Genomic DNA, 24,124 nt, shown 5'->3' with positions numbered 1-24,124 from the left:
TCTAAAACCTAACAACATTAGATAGCCATGCCTGAAGTTTCTCCCTTAGGAAAGCTATTTTCAGTTTTCTTGCTACATCAGATGGGACCAGCTCACTGCCAAGAGCATGTGTTCTTGGATGAGGCTGCAGTTCTGGAGGACGGACAAAGTCTCCTCAGCTGGAAAAACCTGGCTGCAGAAGGAACTGAGAAGAAACACTGAGTGCTGCCCATCCTTGTTCTGAAATGTTCTGAAATTTTTCTTCTCATGTTTTCTTCCTGTGTTTGTTTTTGTTTTGTTGTTTTTTACCCTAACTGGAATGGTACTCATTTCATACCAAGAGCAGAAGAGGAGCCAAAGACTCCCTCAAGCTGACTACAGACTAGACAATTTCCAGTATTTTTTGTGGAAATAGCACAAATACCAGAATGGAGGGAGAACATAACAAAATAGGAGTTGTCCTTATTCTCTACTACATTTCTATTACTTCTGCTCAATAACTGAATTTTCATTTTGGCACAGGGTTTTTGAACTCAGGCTTAAGGCTGGCAGACAAACAAAACAACCATGGAAAAGTAAGACTTCTGAGACCCTTTCTCTTTTATGGTTTTCTTTAAAAAACTGGCTGTAGTATTTGTCTCAATCAACTATTATTGACCAAGTTCCTCCAGAAAGCTTGTGTCAGAGGCAATACCTAGTATAAGAGGGACTAGACCCAACCAGAATTACTCTCACTATTTTGCACACACTGAGACAGAGTGTAAAATTACCCATGTCAGCAGGCCTCTTCTCTCCAGGGTACGGTTTGATGCAGCCTGTGTGCTGCCATCAGCTAGTGTCTGCACACAGCAACCCAGCTGGCCTCTGTGAGCTCAGGTGAGAGACACCTTTGTTGTTGAGGCTCTTGGTTCTTCATTATAGGACATCAATTGTAGCAGCATCTGAGAAGTAACAGCTTGGGAAAATTGAAAGTGAAGAAAGACCTTCAAGGAATCTGTTCCAGAGCTTTGCTCATCCTTACTGGCCTTCTCTGCACTTTTCCAGCTCTGCTGCATGTTTTTGCTGTGGGGAAGAATGGAGCTGTGACAAGCAGTGAGGTGACCTTCTTGGGGACAGCCTGTCACAACAGCAAAATCCCATCTGAGTCATAACACTTGGAGTCCATGAATTTATGTGCCATTTTAGGGTTGTATTTTGCCTACAACAATCATTCAACATTTATCTACACTGAGAACTGTTTGCTAATGATTTATTACCCAGGCATTTGCCTTGTAAGGACTTTCTGCAGCTCTTTAGCTGGTCTGTCCTTTGTGGTTTAGTGAGGCATCGACAAACTTCTTGTTTTGCAAACTTCAGCATTTGCTTCCTTTGCTGAGTTGTTTATGAAAACACAGAAAAGAACAGGTCCCAGCACAAATGTCACCTCACCTCACTGACTCCCGCTCTCTATCACCTAGCCTGCCTCTCAATGCTAGTACTGCGTCTCCTGCACTTCTGAGGGATTAACTTTTCCCAACGCAAATGTGAATGGTGTCCCTTCTATTGATGGTCACTTTACAAGCACCTACTGCTTTGTGTCTGTATGCTAATGACAATTCAAGATTAAAAACGAATTCCAATCAATTGCAATGAACCTACCTATGAGATTTCATACACTTTTCTGAACTGATGTAGTCAGCTTTGCTGGTTTGGCACACTGTGCCTGCTGCTTTTAGGGAAGAGCTGTGTCCTGGTCTCAGCTGGGATACAGCTAGCTTTCTTCCTAGCAGCTGGTACAGTGCTGTGTTTTGGATTCAGTATGAAAATTACACTGGTGACACAGTGATGTTTTGGTTGTTGCTCAGTAGTGCTTACCCTATGTCAAGGACATTTCAGACAGGAGGCTCTGTATATGACCCACAAAATGTAATTTGGGGGGGGGCTTTATAAGTTTTCTGAACATTTTTATTCACTCATTCTGCATGAAATGTTAAATTAAACTAGTGGTCTCAGAAAACAACAGAAAAAGGAGAGACACTAATTAAGCAGGAAGACTGAATTCTGACCTGGGCAACAGTTGCAATTCAACTCTGTCCTATATTTTAAACTTTCCATACTACTTCATCTTTGAGGATGAAAGGACAGTTTCAGTTTCAAGAGCTTTCAACACACACCACTTTAAATACACCAAAAGTAATAATAAAAAAAAAAAAAAAAAAAAAAAAAAAAAAGGAAAACATACAAATGGAAAAAAATATCCCTTACAGTAAGAAACCTCCCACAAAACTGAACTGAAATGCTCTATATGTATTTCGGTCTCCTCTAAAGAGATTTCATTTGCTGTATTTTGCTGTGTTTTATGAACAACAAACTATTTTAAGCTTCTAAATTGCTGTATGATTCACACTGATGATAAAAGCCAGTAGAACACATCTGAACTTTGCACACATCCATCTCTCCTTGTTTTTAATGGTTTAGAACAGCCCTAATGTATTTACACAGGTTAGGCAGCTTAAAAGCTGGAACACAGGAAACCTCTGGGCTAAGCTCAATATGATTAAAGTTCACAGTAATGGATGAAAAGAAAAATAAGAACACACTACAACAATAACAACAAAAAAACAACCCTCTAAACAACCGTTCTGCAAACATTTAAATTAGCAGAATATTGTTGTTCAAAAAACAACTACATACAGTTTTCTCATTTGCTAAAAATACTTCTATTACAATATTTTCTTAATTTTCAAAAGATAGTTTGGCAAAAGGATTAAATACTACATCTGGAATATATCTTTATGTAGTACATTTCATGCTTTAAAGTAACCCATACACCTAAGAATCCATCTTCTCCAGTAAAGCACTTTACAAAATGAAAGAAAAATTAAATCAATTAGAAACTCTTGTTGTGCTCATGGTTCTAGAACTATAATATGACAAATATCTGTAATTGTATTTCAAGGAACTGAAAGCAGAGATTTATCTACTTGGAGATCTATAAAGATATTTTAAATGGCCCAAGTAACACATACAAAATATTATGGTAACTCATCAAAAACACAGATAGCAGTTAGATAAGTTACCTTGAGGGTGGAAAAACAAAAGTCTTCTTCTTTTACAGCTTCAATATTGATATTTCACTAAAAAAGGTTCTTTCCAAGACCATGAAATCTTTTGTAGCTTGAGCAGGTTTCTGCCTCATTTATGCAATTCAGTTTAAGTAATTCTTACATTTAAAAAAAAATAAAAATAGTGAAACTTTTATAAACTATGTTTTAAATTCATATTCTTTTTGTAAGGTCTTTTCTTCACTAGTAGATTACTCAAAACTAGTAAAAGGAGGTAATGAGCATAAGGTGGCCTATATGCAGAGGTGTTTAATATGATACTCTCACTTTCAGTATCACAGAATTGATTAGGCTGGAAAAGATCTCACAAGTCCGACCTGTGACACAACACCACCTTGTCAACCAGATCATTACAGGTAAAGGATTATAGTTTTTGTGAGCTCTCTCAGTTTAAAGCAAAATTGTCATTTAAAGAAATGCAAGCATCACAAGAGTGTGATAATTAGGTGTAAATCACATCTCAAAATCCCACTAAGTATCTCTAGTCTTCTGTAGTCATCTGTAGTACCATAATAAATCTTAATCATATTAAAATTAAATTCATTACAATAAAATTAAATTCATAGCATGTGTAGTATCTGTTTCTCCAGACTTAAACTTTCAAAACAAAAAAAGGAGGAAAGCAGGGGAACAACTTAATAAATTATACAAGGTCACACAGTTAGGGGATCATTAAAGCTCATGCTCCTGGTGACAGTGGCTTATCCTTTACTAAGGAAAGGGCCTGCTGGTGGCTAAAGGTGCTCACATACAACACGAAAGTGCTAGACAGAAGGAACAAGTGCTAGCTTGCTGTCTCAAATGATGCTATAATTAACATCTATATTAATCCAGTCAGTATTTGGGTATGCAGAAGAAATTGGCAGGTTAGACTGTTTTGAAGTCAGGGAGGGAGCCAAGCATTGCACTCTACTTCTGGTGTTTCTTTCGTCTCCCTAAACAGTGCCAAATGCACAGTCCAAAGCAAATGTGTAGCTCAGCCAGTGACAATGAAGCCTTTTCCACATTTCATCAATATGTTTGAATGGGCTTCACACAGATCTGCTTTGAAAGCACAATGGTACAGTGAGAGAGGTCCTTGTTTCTTGACCCTAGTGATTCTATAATGCTCCTTGCTAGCAAGAAGCTTGGCTTCACTAGCAGACCTAAAAAAAAACTTCCAAAAACTAAGCTCCTTAAGTGTAAGTAAAATTTAACCTATCAACAAGTTTATCTAGAACTGATTAGAGCACCTGCTTGTTCAAGTACCTTCTACAAGATCTTATTGGTTAGCAGAAACCATGTGCCAGTGACATTGCCATCTCCTGTCCAGCAGACACCTTGGTCACTACCTGCCACCAAGGACGCCTAGGTCATTTCCAGTTTTTCCAAACTTCAGTCATCTGAGCTGGGATTTTCCAAATCAAGTGCACATCTCATAGTGCAAATGTTTTAGAAAACTTCACAAAGGACAACACAGCCTGAGTACAAAAAAATAAGAATATGCGTTTATAATTAAAAACATAATACTTTCTTCTTTGAAAAGCTCCAGCATTTACATTTTTATGTTTGCATCATATTTTATTCTGTGGGGAGAAGGGCTGCAGGGTCAAAATGGCAACAGTTAAAGAAGTGAAAATTTGCTAGGACTGGCTGCGCCTTTCTGTCAGGTCTGAGCCCACCAATGAACTGAAGGAATAACATGGGGTACTCTGGGCATGTCAGCTCTGGAGCAGCCCCATAAGACACAGTGTTCCAGGTGCTGTTGATGCTTTAACATTAAAGGCAACCTTTCGTAATTCAACTTGACCATGTTACACCAGGAAAGAAACATATATACACGCTAATGTGTGTATGCTAACACAGAAATGGAACAGTATACTGAACATAAGCTCCATTCAGATATAAAAGTGTGGGTGGCCATTTCGGAGTTTCCCATGGCAACAATTAGTTATGGGCCCACATTAGCACAAGTCCTTTCCTATTGGAAGAAAAGCATGGTTTCTTCAAGTATGCAGAATTACGCAGAAAACAAATATCCACTGGAGGACACCTTAGTGCCTTCTCCGCTTGTGGGTGGGGTCCCTTTCCTCCCGACAAGCACACAGCCACCTTTCCCTGCCTTGGCAGAGGAGGCAGCCTGCCAGCTTCATGAGCTCTGGAAGAGGAGATACAATTTTCTATCCTTTTGTTCTGCACAATAAATGCAATGCTGTTGACAGAGGATATTGCACAACCTCAGCAATTTCATTCACCATCATATCTGATAAATTCAAACAGATTAAGAAGTTTATCCTTAAAGTGCCTTCTCACTTCTCAGCAGGGAGCAAGGGCCCAGATATTAATCAATTTTCCATGGACACAGAGGAATTTCTATGGTACAGCCAGATGCTGAAAGCTTGTTTCAGACCAGTGTCATTACTCTAAAACTACTGCTCTTCCTGGAGTCACAGGCACTTTGCCCTCTTTAGGACAGCCCTCTAGGAAGCTCACTCATTTCTGCCAGCATGCCTCAGCCTTATATTAAGAGCTCAGATTATTGCCACCTCTTTGCCTTTCAGCTGAGACCAGTGACAGGTATGTCTGTCAGTGACAATTCAGGTAAATGTTTCCCTCCAAGAAAAAAAAAAAAAAAAGTAATTTCACACCAATCAGGTGAGAACCATCCACATGAATAATAAAAAAAACCCCAACTAACCCCCCATCTCATTTCTGCCTTGGCACTGAAATGAACCCAGGACAGCCTGAACCTCTAGGGACATATCTATCCTATAGCCGTCTTAAATATGGAACAAATTTTATTCCTTGTTTAATACCTAAGACTTGCTCTGATTAAAAGGAAGGAAGATCCATATTAATGCATTTTTGCAAAAAAATCATGTCTTTCTAACATGCTGCATTGAAATGCTACAGTGCATTAATAACCAGGAAATGCTCTAAGATTCCCCACATATACAAGTCACGGCAGCTTTACGTCCAGTAACAATATGATGGGTTCAGGGCTTTTCTAAAAGTAATTTATTGGAAGACTATAACAGCTTTTCACAAACTGCAATTGAATGCATGATGGGACTTCCACAGCAATTAGAACAACATATAGAGGCCACTTCTTTTTAGATCAAGGACTCTTACCAGTGTAAGCCATATACTATTTTAATCAATTCCCACTTGTGTTCTTAAACAGGGTTAAGAGCCACATACTAAGGCTAATACTCTGTTTCCTTTAGGGATAACTATGACCTTGGGAAAAACAATGCTGCTTCTAGAAATCCAGTACTTATATATAGGTATCTTGGGATTACTAGAACTGTTAATTTTATTTCACACATCTTTGCAAGTTGCTGAGATGTGAAACTCATGAAGTGAAAAGCACTGACATGATCATAACTCATGTTTCTGGAGAAATTTCCAGGGGGTACAATGAAATTAAATAGCAAGGCCTTAACTGTTGACAATTCCCTTACACAGAAGAAAACACAGCCTTATTCTATTAAGGAAAAAATGCTCTTTCTGGCTCAAAAAATTGGAACAAAATATACGTTGAATTCCAGTGGTAACATGCTCTTACAATTGGAAAACAGCATTTAACAACAATTTACAATCAAGTCTTCTGTTATAATGCTGGACAACACAGACCAAACGCTAACTCTGATAGATGTAATCCTTTCAGTCCTTCCTGTAACCAAAACTGCTACTTGAGACAATTAGCTAGAAAAACTGGTGTAGTAGAATATCAGCACTGCTGTACTGAGGGGATAAGATAACATGTCAGATTGGGAGCTCTGCAAGGAGAATATAGTTATTTCGAGATGGTCAGGACTTCTGGAAAGAAACCCTCACCTCCTGCAGAACACCAACTGGAAGCTGTCACTCACTTATCTCAACAAAACATTCACAAGCCTGTACCACATGCAAATGTGCCAGATTCTGTAACGCATGTTCCTCCTGGTAAAAAAACAAATGTTTCTTACTCAGGGAGGAAAAAAACGGACAAACCAGAGAAAAATCTACTTTAAACTATGAACAGTGTTCACGTACTTGGAACAGTACATAATATCATCTGCATGTTTTGGGCCACCACATGACATTCTGAGAGCTTTGTCTCTGTTACTTGTCTTAACTTTTGAAGCCTCTGTCAGGAAAGTTCTTGCAATATTTATTATTATAAGTATTTTTGTAGACAAGGATTTAACTCTACATAACCGGGTTGGCCAAGAATGGGAAGTTAAACAGAGCTAGCTGTGACAGCTGGATAGCCTAAAAAGCTCCCAGTGCTTCCTTTCAAGAGCAAAGTCTTGCCCTCTACATCTGTAAAGTATGGCATGATCCAGCCAGGACTTTAATTGAGTTCTGAAGGTCCCTAGGTGGGTTGAAAGGCATGTGACAAGAGTACAAGAAGATATCTTGGGTTTTTCTGATAAACTTCTACAGCTTCCTATTGTGCAATAGCTATGAAATCAGAAAGAAAAGATAATAAATTATTGATCTCACATCTATTTCACTACTTGTGGAGCTGCCCTAGATGTTTCTCTTTTTACTGCAAAGTGGCTTAACAGATTTTCACAGCATGAAGGCTGAGCTCTGGAGCCAGGTGGAGATATACTTGGGTAACAGGAAAATTTTAGACAGGACAGGTACAGTCAAAGCTAACTCAACAAGTTAGCAAGACCAAACATCCTCTACAAATCCACTGAAGAATACACTGGAGAATGACACAGCTCACTAGAAAGTAAATTATCTTGTTTATGTACACACACCAGCATTTCTGACATTTTTCTCCAGGGTTTTATACCTCCTTTTTAATAAACTATTCCTATTTCCTTTGCCCTGTGAAATAAACAGGCTTAATTAAGTGGTGGAGAATAATCAGACTTACACTTTCAGACATCTCACTGGGATGAAGCCCAAATATCACATAGCCTATGACACTAAATACTCTGTGTTATACTCCACCCTCATGCATTTCTGGTGCAGGAGGTCTCTAAAACAGACACCAAGAACTTAAAAAGGCATTTCTTTTCCTAGCCAAACCATGAACCACTAATAATTTCTATTCCTTTAATAATTACTTTTAACTTCCAGAAAAACACTTCACTGCAAGCAAAGATCAACCCAGCATATATACAAGGATTAAAACAGATGGTTTGATTAAAACCTATACAGCAGTAACTACAGTTGATATTAAGCACTTTTACTAAAGTAATTACATTGATTATTAACTACTTGATCATTAACAGCAAATAATAAATAGATCATGTTAACATTTATAGTTATTACCTACATTTGCTTCCTTAACACTTGCTTTTTTCCTGTTAAAATAAATTATCACATTATTCTTTGTTCAGTTTCAGCGAAGAGGAGACCAGACACAAATTCAAAGGGCATAATGACATTATTTTACTTGTACAAGTTTTTTGTTGAAGGTTTACTATTTACTAAAATCTACCCGTTTTTCCTGTTATACAGAAGGCATAGGCAGCAAACACAAAGTGTATTTTGAAAGCAACATGATGCACGTGGTGTCTGCCTGCAAGGCACCTAATTGGTCTTGTTGTCTTTACAAAGTGAAAAACAGAGGAGGGCTCTGTTCTAGCAGATAGGGATTCAAGGGTAAATTCTTGATCCAAGTCAGTTTTCAAATTTGCTTCTGAAGTTTCTGTGTCAGCCCTAAAGCCAAGACTATACTTTTCTAGGGGAGTAATAAACAAAATCCCACACCAAATACAAACTGAACATACTTCCTTTCTGCATGTTTCTCTCACTGTGCTCAGGGTACAGTTTGGGATAGCCCACAGTAGACAGGCTTCTCAGTCTGGGTGAATCTGTGGTGTTTTCCTGGGCAGCCCCCAAGCCACCATTCCGCAGCGCCGTGCGGAGTGTTTGCGGCCACGGCCGCGGGGCTCCAGCAGCCCCTGCTCGCACCCTGCCCTGCCATTTCCCTGGTGCCCTGCACAACTGCACTGCTGTGGGAAACATTAAAAGGAAAAAGGAGTTTTAGGAGCTGGAAAAACAGGCCTCAAACAGAAAAAGCTGGGAACTCAGAATCTGCTGTAACCCAAAAAGTTTGAAACTAGAAAAGATAGAGTAGTATAGCAAACAAAGACATGGGAAACAAAGGCTGAGTTTATAGGTTTGGCTTGAATAAAATCTTAACACTGCAGAAAATATATGCCTGTGAAGACAGCAGAAGGTTTTAAGCTTAAGAAGGGTATTGTGCATTGTTAATAGAAAAACATACAAATGAACATTGTTCAAAGCAAGTGTACGTATGCTATAATTGATTGGCGCGAACAATCAATTGTTGTCCTGTTCCTTCTTTCCCCTCTTTCGAATAATTCTTTGTCCCATACAAGTCCTTCCATTTTATCTTGGCTTTTTTTTAAAGAAATCTTTGCTCACTGCGCTGTATCAGGGGCTCTCAAAAAATCTACATGGCAGGGAGTGAACAACTGTCCATTTCCCTGACCAACTCAATTAGAACGAAACATAGGACTGGCACTGGCATTTACATGGCTCTTTAGACAAGTCCACCAACTGTATCAGCCCATGTTATGGCTGTTCAACACCCCTTTTCACCAAATGACTTAGTAGAAGACAATTAATTATCTGTAAAAAAAAAACCTTCTAAGAAAGAAAATCTTTGCTGCATTATGTGGGAAGAATTCAAAATGCATAGCAGAGCGACAGTCTCTTAGATGTTCTGAAGATAACTCTCCATTGCTGTTACTACTTGATTATGCTTCTAAAAAGGCAAAAATAGTAAGCTAAGCAGAGAAACCTCCATCTTGTTAAGTAGCAGGACTTGTTCCAGGTTCAGAAGCTGGAGAATCCTACTCATAGTTTGCAGCTCTGCCTCTCCCCCTACTGCATCATTCTTCCATAGCTCATTCTGGGCACCTCTCCAGTGGTACAGAAGGGAAACAGATTATGCCAGGTACTTTTATTCTCCAACAGGAGCCTAGCCAGAAACTTGTTGTGGAGGGTCACACCACAGCCAAGCTCCCCAATGGTATCTCATTCCCTTTTCCATCGTCAGAAGTTGATAATCACCTCCCAGGTGTGTTTAGTGCAGTTTAGTGTGCCAGAATGCAACAAGGATGTCTGGGGCAGCTGCCAGGGTTGGAAACAGAGGAGTCTCTGGAGCCCAACTGACCCAAAATTCCTCAAGGCACACTTCAGATGGTGGCTTCAGCTCCAAAAGTACTTAACTGTGCCTAAAGTTCTGCTGCAACCCTGAACCTGCGCGTGGTGGCCAGTGCAAAGCTTTCAGAGTCACGCCGTGTGACTCAAGAATGGCATCTTGTGAACTCCTGCTCCAGAATGTTTCTTGTTCACTTCTGATCCCTTGAATGGTTGAGGAGAACACCCAGTTGTGCAAAAATATTGCTGAGGTGCACACAATACTCCCCCATTTATAGTGATAGAAACTAGGTGTGCTCATTTACAACCCTCCAAATTCCAGCCACACTTTTACTCAGTTTCCAGTACAATCCCCACTGTCACAGCATGGAAAGGGAATGTGTAACATTGCAGAGTCTGCCATTTGTAAAAATCTCTTGTGTTTCAAATTAGGCAGTGCAAGTTACTGCACAATAACTGCATCATGGTTTAAATTAATGAAAAAATCACCCCTTTTCATGAGCATTTAATTACATACTATGAATATGCAGCAACTGGAGGTTCTTTTTTCCATTAGAGACAGATAGTATTAAAAGAAATTCTCTCTATGTGTACTTTACATGGAACAATTCATTATAACTCATGTAGTCCACTTTTTAATACAGACCAGTGTTTATTTGCTAGAGCTACTTTTCCTTCCCCTGGTGCAGAGTTAGTTTATTAACTGCATTATTTGCCTAGTGCAGTACACACTGTTCCTCTAATTCAAATTAAATACACAATTACATTTAAAATACGAAGCGGAGTTAAAGTAAAGACTGTAACTAGGAATTTTCTCACTTGTTAGCTTCTTAGATAGTGGTAACAAACTGCTGAACAAGGTTCTGCATAATTTCCATCATCTGATCTTCCTCCATAAATACACAAGACTTCGCATGTGTGGGCAAAAATTCGTGTTTCAAACTGGCCTCACTCCTCTGAAAGCAAGCCACAAGTGGCCACCATCACTCAGTGGCTCTGGTTCCCAGCAGCTCTGTCCCAGTAGAGGAGAAGCAGCTCTGGTTCATAGGAGGACCAGTGTGTGTGTTGGTGGCTAGGCTGCAGTCTGTAAGTCTGCTTGGGAGAGCCAAGACCTGCTGGGTCCACCAGCTTTGCCACTGGGAGGGAGAAAGACTGACCTCTTCTTCTGACTACACCAGGCTCTAACCTGATAAGTTGCTAATTCTTTTGAGTTGCCTCAAAACAGCAATCAGAGGACAGCAAATTAGCAAGTCTGTGTTTAACAGAGAAGAAAATATGATAGCAACAAAAGGGCAATGAAGGAAATACACACAATAGCAGGAATACTAAGGATTACAGAGATAAGTGGATGCGGAAACTTTGGCATGTACGTTATTTTACAGGGTGTCTGATTGAAGCTGATTGTTCATGTAGTGTTTTTGTCAGGCTTGTGGGTGAAGATATTCAAAGGACTGAAAATCTTCAGTAAATGCTGGAGTCACAGATGTGGTTTCAGGGACAGGACAAAGGAGACAAGTTTCCGCATCCCAGGTTACCATTTAAACCACTGGATCTACTCAGATACAAGCCTAAACAGAGATATTTAGGGGTAAAATTTCAGGCTTCAAATAGCTTAAATGCTTTTTTTATTTTCTGAGTTTTCTTATAAAATATAGCCCTGTCTGCAATTAATTTTCAGCATGTGTTTTCCACATTCAGAAATCCCAAATCATTTTCTGTTCAAAACAGACAGGCAAAGTGAAATCCTTTCTGCTCCATAAGATACTGTCACACAGGCCCAGACAAATGGTTTACCTGAAATATATACTACTGGGTAGGAAGCAAGAGCGGTAAAAGTAGCTCAGAAGTGCACTTCTTTGGCCTTCCCTCAGATTTTTCTGCTAGTCATCAAAGCCATCCTTAATCCCAATGGAAAGTGATGATGGAAATACTATTTTTCTCTCTGCCAAAATGAATCTTCTCTTCAGCCGAAATGGCTTAGCCAGATCACAGTGGTATAACTTATGCTTCTCTGTGCCAAGGTTTCTCATTCTGGCTCTTGGAATGTGTCTGTAGCAATTTCTTCTACATAATGGAACACATTTCTTGCTCAGAAGCACTATAAAATAGGCAAATAGGGCAACTATACTAAAGGCTTTCTAATGGTTTTCAACTATACTAAAGGTTTTCAGGTGGAAGTTTTAAACTTGCCTTCTCAACAGTTCTGTCCCCATCCACGTACACTAGGAAGCACCAGAATGATCATGGCTTTCAGCTTCTCAGATTTTACTGCCACCTCTGCCTGGGCTTGTGTTCCCATCTAGCTGCATTTAATTGTGGAAACAGGCAAAACAGAGAAAGGCTGTAGCAAAGATGAACGAAACTAAAAGCATTAAGAAGAGAAAATGACCACTACAAATGAATGACTACCAACTGTATTATGGCACTACTATTTACCAAGAGAAGGCATAATGTTTGCAGCTCAAGCGCTAAGGAAGATTCTGTCCTTTTGTCCCTTCTCCTAACAAGATTAGGATTATAACATATGAAAATATGTCTAGTCTTCATGATTATGAAAGAAGCTATTAAAAAACCCCAAATACCTGAGAAATGGTTTGTCACTGACTGCATCTATAAAATTTGAGTTCACCTGAACCATGAAACATGTTTACAGACAATACCATTTTTCTGAATGGTTCAGGCCAGGTACCTCCTGACTACATGAACTGATGGACAAATTTCCCTGTCCTAGAAGAGAATGTGCTGCCACTCAAAGGCACCTTTCTGCTTCTTCTAATTCTAATAATTCCTTCATGTGTCACCAATGTCTTTAGACAACATGTCTCTGCTACTAAACTTCATGGTGACATCAAGACCTAAAGTGCTTTCCTGTCAATCCAGTGAGAATATCCCTCACCTTGGCAGTAGCAGAAAACCTATAGTGTGTGGCTGAGCAGCTATGAAACTACCCAGAAGTTCACAAGCAGAATTATGTACATTGAAACAAGGCAGGGGCAAAGATGAGGCTCAGTTCAAAATAGAACATCTAAATGTAGCTCCCTTTATGCCACATAGGGCAAAATCCAGTTGCCTAAACATCTGTAGCTATCTCAGACACCTGTTTCAGAGGATGAATTAACGTAACTGTAATCATCTGAAATTAACTTTGATCTAGCATAAAAATATGGTAAAAATTTCCCACATTTTCACTGGGAAGAAATTAATTTTGGAACTGCTAGAGCGTATGTATTGTTTTATTTTATTTCTCTATGTCCTTATTTGACTTACACACAACAGTTGTAGAGAAGGAAAACGCAAGCAATACCACAACTTTCATTTTGCTTCCTAAACATATTTCAGTCTATGTCTGGAGCAACTCCCCTCAGCTGCTTCTGATGTCAGCAGGTATAGTAAACCAAAATACCTTTGGTGAATTCTAGATATGGTTTTGAGCCACCACAGTTACATTAATGTAAAATCTCAAATAAAACCTGTGGTTTTGTATGCAAATATAAGCTTTTATATTTATTTCTGAATTGTAATTGATACTGTACAGATGCACATCTGCTTATGAGGCAGTACTCTTCTTGTTTATGTACCTAATTAACTAAATTAAACTAAAATGTCAAAATCACACAATTTCCCATCTTCAAAGCAACCTAGAAGCCTAATCCTGCTGACAAAAAGTCTTCATTAGCTGTGAAAATGGCCCTTGTGCTTTCCCATCCTGAAGGCACAAACTCCATTTACCTATAGTAATTCTGCACCTATTAGAAATTACCTTCCTGTGATTACGACCTTTACTTTCTTTCTGCCACTGCCTCCGTTCTGCCCTTCTCATTGCACATCAGCAGCTCAAGGGCATGGACAGCACGTGGGTCAGCAACCTTGGTGAAAAGCCTGCAAATCCCAGACCTGCTCCAGCCCTGAATTACAGCCAAAGACTGGGGGCAGTGGACATGCTTGGTCACTTCAACCATCACCCTCTCAGAGACAGTGGGCACTCCTCTCACTCCATGCTAGCTGCAGTCTCAGTTTAGGGAGCTGGAAGCCAGGTTCTTTGCAAGATGAGAGAATGAAAAATGAGCTAAATCAACAGAAAGCCTCCAGAAGAACTGGATACCAGCCTGGAGACAGCAAATAGGTGAGTAAATGTCCAATATCTGGCCTCAAATGTTGTGCAGTTGCCTGGCCAACTGCTGGCCTTACACCCTTGATTCTGCCAGAAGGAAACCTGTATGGGATTTCAGTCTGTCTAGGGTGGATCTGATCCCATGGCACAAAGCCAGCTCCAAGCACTCTCTTGTAGGCCTGAAGTTAAGCTTTGTTTATTTTCAAGACATAAAAGCATCACATGTACAAGTCTATATTACCCTTGTTCAGTACTGGGCTTTGGTACAAGACTACCAAGCATATGTAATTTCTATTTCTTCTGCTGCCAGAAGAAATAGAACTACTGACATGGAATTTTTAGGGAGCCATGACACCATAGATCCTGTCCTAGGCAACATATCATATATGGTACAAGCATAAAGCACATTTAATTAAGTTTATACAAACGTCTCAGAAGGACTTTACTGGGCAGAGCACTGTAAGATTGTTAGGATTCATGACCTGAGTGGGGCTGGATCCTCTTGAGAACTTCTGTACATATGAGCACATTCACATGGGAGGGAAAAAAATCCCCTAAACATATAATAAAGAGACCTTGTCTAATATTCTGTCCTAAATCACCAAAGAACAGCAAATGGATATTCTTCCATGCTGTTATCTCAAATACCCCTGTTCAGTTTATACTTTCTTCTCTGACATTCTCAACTGAGCATGCGCCCAACTCAGAATCAATGTGTCAAAGAATTAGAAGCAATTTAGTAATAGAAATCACTAAACAAAGTGATTCCCTTCACACCCACAATAATTAATAGTACAACAAATCAGGACATAAATATTAAGTAGTGTCTTGTATTTAAGCACAGAAACAACCAAAATACTTTTATTTTTTTTCATTCTGAAGGTAATCTCACGGAAGCTACTATTTCATCAGCATAGACAAAGTCACACAAAGATGATGCTGTGGTCAAGTTTTATTTATAACAGTTTTTTTACTGCAGTTAGGACATCTGGACCACAGCTCATTGGCCAAGGATCATATGCTCATATGCTCTTAAAACTCAAGAGAGAAATCAGTTGGTCCAGTAGATTGCCCTGGGGATTATTTTGGACTGTTGAATGAGTCTACTGTAAAATGCAGACATGGGGGGGGAAAGGATCAAGTCAGGACACATTATTTTTGTTCTACTGGCCATTCTGTGGTGCAGTGAATAGAAGCTGGTACATGTATATATTTAGTAAATACTAAAGAAATAGCCTTAACTAGCAGTGTTATAGGTTCTCTTTCTGATAACACAGAGGACAAACATTTGAGCCACACACATTGAAATAAATAAACAGAAACCTGTGTTTTCTCTATCCAAACCTGTTTGTTAATAAACAGAATGAAGAACTTTATAGAAGAATAGTCTGAGAATTGATCACCTGAGTTTAATTATTTCTTATTTCAGCTTAATGTCTCCATTAACATCAAAGTAACACCCCGTATGCCTCTCCTATACAAGATACCTAGAAATTCAAAGTAAGCAACTCCAAGAAAATACAGAACTGTATTAGGACAAAGAGCTATGGTTATACTTTTAAAATGTAAGCCAGTTGTGACTACAGGCAACTACATCACAGCCTTTTGGCTTACTACCATATTCTAAAACTAGCACTAGAAAAGCTGATGAAACATGGCTTTCAAGTCTATAGATGTATAATTTGCACTCAGTAAAACTAAAGTATGGACCTAAAAAAAAATTGAGAGATATCAGAAGCTTTTATTGAAAACTGTATCACTTCAGATTATCTAGAGTTTGCTGCAGAAGCTGTTTTCATCCCACTTTTAACATAATTTCTTGACAAACTGCCCTTTCTGACTTGCTCTGTTAACACAGATTTTGATCAGGAAGTCAGGAGGGGCACCTGTTTACAGAGCTGCAGCTGCTCTGTAGCTTTGGGAGAAGCAGGGACACGTCTGCAGAAAATTAGTTATTATGGAAAACAGTTACTGCTCTCTGTTCTGAAGACCAGAACAGCATGGAGCCGACCAGGTTGAGCTGCACTTCTTTACATAATTAGATCACAACAAGCATAAGCAGATCAATCTGACACAACATGCAAGTCCCACTGGAGTTCATGAGTTTTGTTTAATAAGTTAAACACCAGTCCCAACTGGCTGGTTGAGGGTACACGTTCTTTTAATATCCCATAATCTCTACCCACGAATTACTAAGTTTATTTCTTATGAAACGTGTTCATATCGGCCTGAGATTCAAAGCAGATGGTCTTTAAAGGCTTACTCTGTAGGTCCAAACAGTCCTATACTTAAGATATGAATATATTAAACTTAAAATACGAATATACTAAAAGATCTATTTAGGAAAAGAACACTATCTCACATTAAAAAAAAATGAACTCCATACAATTCTTTCATAACTTCAATACTCATGCAAATAAAATCAAGATGTGTAACACCAGCGTTGATACATCTTGCTTACACATCAAAAACTGTCTATGAAATTCATCTTCATTCTGCAACATTTCCCAACCTCATCCACAATATTTACAAAAATATTAACTGATGCATTTTCCACTTTAGGTACCTGGGTTACTGCAATAAAGAAAGTTGCAGAGTCATCAAAAATTCAATATAAAAATACTGTTTATATAAAGGCATATATATGTATTCACACACACAAAGGCATGGAAAGGCATCATAAAACTTACCATCACTTGCAGAAAGTGAGTCATTTGCACAGATCAATGCTAAAGTAAACAACAGATGCCGAAGATCCATACTTCTAACTCTGTAATAACAAAAGACAGTAAGACAGTTTCTTTACAAGCAAATACTACTAATATGATACGACATTTAAGCTATTATCTAGTTTTATTGAATCTTTGATTGGATTTACACCAGAATTACATTTAGTTTATTTTTCATTGCCTCATAAAATAATAAATCATCTTGCAGTCTAGAACAGATAGTAAATACTGTATTTACAAGAGAAGTAGCTTATGTGTCTCTAGTCCATTAAATACAGAGGGAGGAAAAATCAAGTATTGTCAATTGATACACTGCATCTGCAAATTACTTTAAAACCTCCAAGAATGTAAACACTTACAATCCTAGCATAAACCAGCAAGCATTTACAACTTCACCAAAAAAGCATACCCCTTGTGTTTCTTAATTCACTTGTGCCACACATCATAAAACCCCACTGCACAGTCTTTGCTCCTGCCATAATCACCAGCCATAATCTGGTAACAACAGTGAAGGGCAGCAGCTGCTCCATGCTGGACTTGCAGACAGTGCAGACTTCTGCACAGAACGATACCTTGCTCCCAAAAAAAACATCAGGTGTCCATAGGAAGTATGGGAAAAGCATCCACACCATGGATTATGACCTGACCATTTATGGCCATGGAGACCTTCAAAACTAAAGCTACAACACACAAGCTAAAATAAGCATGGATGTTGAAACAAATCAGGCAGCATTTCTTGTTCTGTGACACCAAATTGGCACAATAAACAGACACCTTGTTTAGAGAGGCAGCAGAGAGAGAACATCTCCATTTCCACATCTGACTGCAAATTGGTTTGACAGACTTTGATTCTACACTGGAATGTTTTAGTTTAGAGATCTCCTTTCTTTATCTAACAGGAGATTAAATCCCAAGTGTATAAACAACCAAGCCAACAAATGAGCAACAATCTCTAAGTAGCTGTTATCAAGTAACAATTCATGCTATCAAATCTGGGTTTTCAAAAAATAGTCAGTTTCTTAGTACAGTTATTGAAGTGTGAATTAGTTTAAAACACAAGAATGCAGAGAATGTAAAGCTATAGTAATGCTGAATTTAAAAGGTAACTTCCTCCATTTTCTTATACTAAGAGAACAGAATGATTCAAAAAACCAAAATGATTACTAACTCCAGATTTCTCAACCACGCTGTTCAGTACAGAACTCGAAAATCAGAAGGTATATTCTCACATGCTCCTTAAACTGCTCAATAATTCTCAGGTTTCAGGCTCAGTATAAGTGGCATTTACTCAAACTGCTCTGGACTAGCAGAACCTAAGCCAGACCTGCACAGACAAGCCAGGAAATGCTCCCCACAGTACACACATCAGGACAAGGACTCCTGACAAGCCTGGGCCAGCCTGGGTGGGCATGGGACTACTACATGAAGAGAAGAGCTGTAGGAACTCTTTGGACTGGCCAAGCACCAGCAGCACTTTCACCAAGTAGACATGGGTCACTCCAAAGGGAGGGATGGAGGGAGAGATTGAGCGAGGAAGGAAGAAAGAAAGGAAGAAGGGAGGAAAGGAAGAGAAGTGCTTTAGTGAGGATTTGGGGCAGTGGAAGTGAGACAACTTGGAGAGCAGGACCAGGAGAAGTGACAACTGCAGCTGCTGGAATCACAGACCTGGGACAAAGCTAGTAACGCAAATCACAGGCCAAAATTCCTCCTAATTCTCAGAAGAGGAGATACACTGCCATAGTACAAGGTTCATCCAAGATCAGCCACATTTTCAGGTAGCTCAACTGGTCCCCCCTGCTTCATCTGTACCCTTGTTTAAGGGATTCTTACTATCTGTTATTAATAAATGTACTACAAAAATGTGCCTCTGTGTTTGTCAAATCCTCTCCTCTTATGCAACATCTACCCCATCAGTCTATTCTCCTCCTTAGCTCTTCCACTTTCTCACTAAAGTTTTATTTTCTCTTTCACAGACCTGAGCATGTTACCCTATTTACAACACTTCTTTCCCAGTAGCCAGGCATCCTGTGCCTTCCTATTCCCAATTTCCTGTTCTCCCACATCCACCAGCCTCTGCTAATCTTCCAATCAGTCTTTTCCAAGCCTTCCTACTTCTTCCTGCCTAGTAACAGCTAAAACAGAAGGCCAAACCCTCACAGGACTCCTCCTGTGAGAACAAATGTGATCAGAATCCACCATTCACTGTTTCATTTTTTATAACCTGCTCTGGTGGGAGCACGGTAGGTCCCCACATGCAGCTGTCACAGCATGACTATCTCTTCTATCCTTGCACACCTGACTGGTGGCCATCTCAGCTTCCTTCCAAGAAGAGTGGTTTGACAGCTGAAGCACTAACCCAGGAGCCTGGAAACACATCACAGAGGTCAACAAACACACTGCACTTCAGTAAGGTCTTGTTATTGCAGAGGAAAACAATCCTCTTCCAGTACTGCTGTTCCCTCTTGCAGTGGCAGACTTGTTTACATACCTGAAACACAGTTAAATACATCAGGAGATTGTTCCAGTTAAAATTAATCCATAAACATTTATTGTAGTGAACCTGTTTCCAGACTGGTTTTATCAGGACTCCCCAAAGACACAGCCTAGGGGCGGAGCCAGGGCAGCACAGGCATGGGAATGGGGAGTCAAGGTAGAGGGGAGAGCACAGCCACGCTATTAACAGCAGCTATTACTGGTTTAAGATCAATTCTACAGTTATTGGGAAACTCCCTGCTCAGCCACAGACCTTGACTGAAACAACCAGATCTCTGAAACAGGGCACAGGATTAATTTGCATTCTTAAACCTCACAGACGAAAAAATTTGCTGCTTCACCCCTTGCCCTTTTGCTAGTAAAACTAGTAGAGAAACAAATTATGCTTCTTCAGTGGACTCTCACAAATGCCAGAATCTCAGCAAGACAAAACACTGTCCTGGCTCTGCCTAAAACCACATGGGATATCCCACTGAGCTATCCATTCATATAAGTTGTGTCTGTGAAAAATATCCAACTGGTATACTCTGAATACACCAAATATGGACAGGATTGAGCTCAAAACCAGCAACTCTTCTCATCTGAAAATACGGATGCATCGTGCTCCACCCTTTGTGCAACAGCCTCTGTAAAATGCCGAGCTGTGCTATCTCCTTGGAGCTGCAACCCAGAGCCCTTGGGACAGGGCTTTTACTCAAGGCCTCACCCAGGCAAAACAGAGCTCTGCATGGGATGTGAAGCACCAGGCACGTGACCTCTGCATCCAGCATAAACACCAAAAGCTGGGCTGGGCTGCAGTTATGACAGCCATTTCTAGTAGTATTTGAGATTAAGCGAGAGCTACACTCCATGGCTCCAGTCTCATGGGAGAAAATCAGGTGGAGAGCAGGAGCTGTCCCATTATGATACCACTTTTGGTGGTGTAGAATAGAAAGAAGAGTCCTCTGAAGTGCCACCAGCATCACCATTAGACAACTACTGCCTTGCAGAAAGTTCTCAAAGATCTGTTGCATAATGACCCACTGCCCTTCCTCTAAGACACTCTTGTGAGCTTGCAGTCAATAGTAACAGGATCATCCAGAGGCTTCAGTGTTAACCTAGCAAGAGACAGCTTCTCTGTAGGCATTAGGACAAAACTGACCCTTTACAATCCAGCAGTATCTACCTCCCAACACCTACCCTATGTGCCTCTGAAAGACAAATGGCACTAATTAAGTGCCTCTTATTCAACAGAGGAAAAAAAACCTCTTCAAATGTCTTTAACATACACTATTCTAAAGAAAAATATTCTACGTCTTACCCAACTCCAGCAGTTTGCAAGAATGAACAGAGCTAAAATCAGGAAAAAAAATTACAGCAGCTGACTGTCCTCAAGCCAGCTGAAACTTGACCACAGAAACATTTGGCTAGAGGTCAGCTCAGGCTAATTACTTCAGTACAGAAAGGGAGCCAGGAGTTATAAAAAGGAGAAAAAAATATCTTGGCCCCTTTCTATAGCAATGTTGGAGTAAGGTCAATCACAAGTGAATTTAAACACAACATCTCTCCAGTGGGACGTGAACAGAGTCAGCATAAACAGGCGAAACTGGGCTAAGAAGCTCCCTGAGAAAAGAAACAATTTAGTCACAACATACTGAGTTGTTTGCATCTGCTCTGGTCAGGTAAAAATGTTAACACTCAACCTTAACCAGAAGGAGCATTGCTTATAAACAAAACTTGTTTGAAGTGAGACTCTGACCTTTACATAGTTTCTCAACCTGAAAGGATCAGGAGAAAGGAGGAGGACAAAGACATTGAGCTGCACCTATTATGGCACTTCTGCTTTTGCCACCACCATTAACTCAGGGTATTCCAAATATGAGAGTTTTTCCCCAGTAACCTCTTCCAGTTTAGCATTGCTTGCCACAGCAGCATCTCTACATCTAGTACAAAAAAAAGGGTAGTCTCTCTGCTGCAAACCAAACCACAAAATAACGGAGTGAAGGATTAATCTGAAGAGTTTTCTGTACACTGCTCTTTCATCATTCCATGAGATTACGAAGAGGCAAGAGCACAAGAGAGTGCCATGCATGTGAATATACACCAGCAGATCCACCACCAAATAAGAGCAAGTGCTGAGAAGGGAATGTAACTCCAGGCTCTCCAGGTCTGTCCTGAATCTTCTTTACTGCAACTACCAAATATGTGTGCATGTACTTGTGCAGAATTTTTCTGGATGAAAGGCCTTTATTTTTCACAGTGTGAAAATAACTTCTGCGTCCACCAACAGTGTGGACATTTCTTAAAAGTTATTTCAGGGCATGACCAGTGGCACCAAGAGGTAATCCTTCTGTGCTTGCCTAAAAACACTCACATCACTTTGGCTGATCATGCATAGCTGAAATCACTTTGCCTGCATACCCTCATTCCCCTGAGTGCCAACAGGATGGAGTCATGCTGCAACTGAAATTAGTTTTAGCCCTTCCGATCAACACCATCTAAACCTGCAATGGACTTAAAACCTTCTTCCCCTGCTTGCTGATATTACGGCTTGATTAACTCATCAGCAACCCTTGGACAAGTGCCTGTTTTCATAGAGCCCTTGTCAGGGCTCTATACTCAGACACAGTAAGAAACAGAAATAACAAATTGTCTCAGCTGATAGAAGTAACACACCATTCACCTATTGCGTACTGTTATCCCAGAAATAAAAAGAACAAGCAATGATAACACAGAATGTGGTACTATGTACTCCAAATTAGAAAACTAACTAACCAAGAAAAGGGTACATTTCACTTAAAAAAAAATTCAAACTTTTAACAATAAAAGAAAGAGTTGCACTTACTGTGCATGTTTTTATTTGAGGACAACGAAAAAGCACACCATAAATACAAACTAAACCTACTGAGTTTAGTTTGAACTGAGGCAACTTTATATTGTTAATTAGGTCTTTATGTCAGCTAAATAATTTATAGTGATTTCAAGTGTTAAAATGTTAAAATTGCAATAGTGAATTAATTGCTCACTTGGGGTTTAAATTTTTTTTTTCTTACAAAAACTTCTAATTTTGGAAGAGAGAATATATGAAATTTTAATTTTAACGGCCAGTTTATTTTTTTCTCTATAGTAAGAGACATTTTTAGTCCTTTTAGTTGGTTTCTTTTTCCTGTGGATTGATGTGTCTGTTAACTACTCTGATTTAAACTTGTAAAAGGCCAAATGATTATCAGTTCTTTGATGTGGTTAAGAAGCCCTTCAGTGAATCCACGTTTGGACATTGCTCTGGGCTTGTACTGAAAGCTGTTTAAAGTCATTCTCCAAAAACCTGGCTAAAAAGTCTAAGAAAAGCTGTGGCACATGGTGTATTACTTCTTTATTTACAATAAAATTACAATAAAATTTTTATTTACAATAAAAATTGCTGTACTCTGACAGCCATAACTTAATGGACTAGGTACACAGAAGGAGGATCTCAGCTCTAAGATTAGTAGATCTCTCCATCAGAAAAAAGATCCTAAAAGAGGACTGCAATTACAGTCTTAAATTTCTATCTACTACACAGATAAAAAAATTCGAATTTGGAAAATACTTAATTGCTCTGTTTGCCTTTCAGCCCCCAAAACAGATCAAAGCAGTGAAATATATGCATCTCAGATGAAAGTGAAAACATTTAACTGCATAACACGCAGATGTGAATTGCTGAGCAGATACTCAGCTTTACATATAATTGTATCATTAAGGAAAATTCAGGCCTATTTATGAGCACAGTAATTTTTTCAAGCTAGAAACACTTTCTCAACTATAGTAATAATTCTTCCAAGACTTCTCATTTTTATTTGTTTCTTTGTTTATTTTTATTTTGGTTGCTTGGATTTTTTTAATTTTAAATTTTAGTTATTTTTTTAGCTAGCAGTCATCCAAAAGACAAAATTCTGCTCTTTGCTTTGTTATTTGTACAATCAATTGCAAAGAAAAGTGCTAGAATTTCTTTATAGAAGCAAATGCATATTCCAGTCTGTTTGAAGAAATATACTGCATCCATTTAATGTCCAATATCATGGCAAGAAAGCAAAGCGAAATATCCAAGTCTGTATCTAGAACCAACACCCTAGCAATCTGTATTAAAAAGATGTGGTTTTACTCAAAAACCTTTCACTGAGATAATTATTCACACTTTACATAAAGAGATTAAATGGTATTTCCAGGTCTGTAAAAAAATGTGCAAGTGTGAAAACAACCCTAAACCACAAAGCAAAAGCTCTTTGGTGTCTTGCCAGCACTGAAGTTCAAATCCTGTCAGGACTACAGCAGTGTGGACCCAGTCCAGCAAAGCAGTAAGTAACATCTGATTTCAAGCAGGCAAGATTACATATTTAACACAAGAATATGGCTAAGTAATTCTCCTAGCACTGTGAGAGAGCTTAGTACCTCACAGAAACCAGGAAAAATAATGAAGCACATGAATCACGGTGCAAAGCAACCTGTGTGACACCACTGGGAGTTTAGGCTGGAACACGATGGAAAAAAAAACCAGGATTGACTTTATGCTTGATAATAAACAACCATCTTGTATGTGGTGTTGGATCATCACTGCACAGCAGGTCAGTTCC

At 39.3% G+C, this 24,124-nt stretch overlaps 1 protein-coding gene across 2 annotated transcripts in view; it reads right to left on the bottom strand.

Annotated features, from left to right (window-relative positions):
* GHR (growth hormone receptor) overlaps positions 1-24,124 on the bottom strand; it is a 114,861-nt gene that overhangs the window by 43,728 nt on the left and 47,009 nt on the right. For both annotated transcript variants that reach the window (XM_066339786.1, XM_066339787.1), the window contains one exon: positions 17,004-17,083. In XM_066339786.1, the coding sequence (XP_066195883.1) occupies positions 17,004-17,073 (70 nt within the window). In that variant the 5' untranslated portion in view covers positions 17,074-17,083. The remainder of the gene's footprint in view (positions 1-17,003; positions 17,084-24,124) is intronic.

The sequence above is a fragment of the Sylvia atricapilla genome, chromosome Z (genome assembly GCF_009819655.1).
Source record: "Sylvia atricapilla isolate bSylAtr1 chromosome Z, bSylAtr1.pri, whole genome shotgun sequence".
In the NCBI taxonomy this organism is placed as follows: Eukaryota; Metazoa; Chordata; class Aves; order Passeriformes; family Sylviidae; genus Sylvia; species Sylvia atricapilla.
The sequence above is the reverse complement of the archived record's forward strand: the minus strand, read 5'-3'. Positions and strand labels throughout refer to the sequence as shown.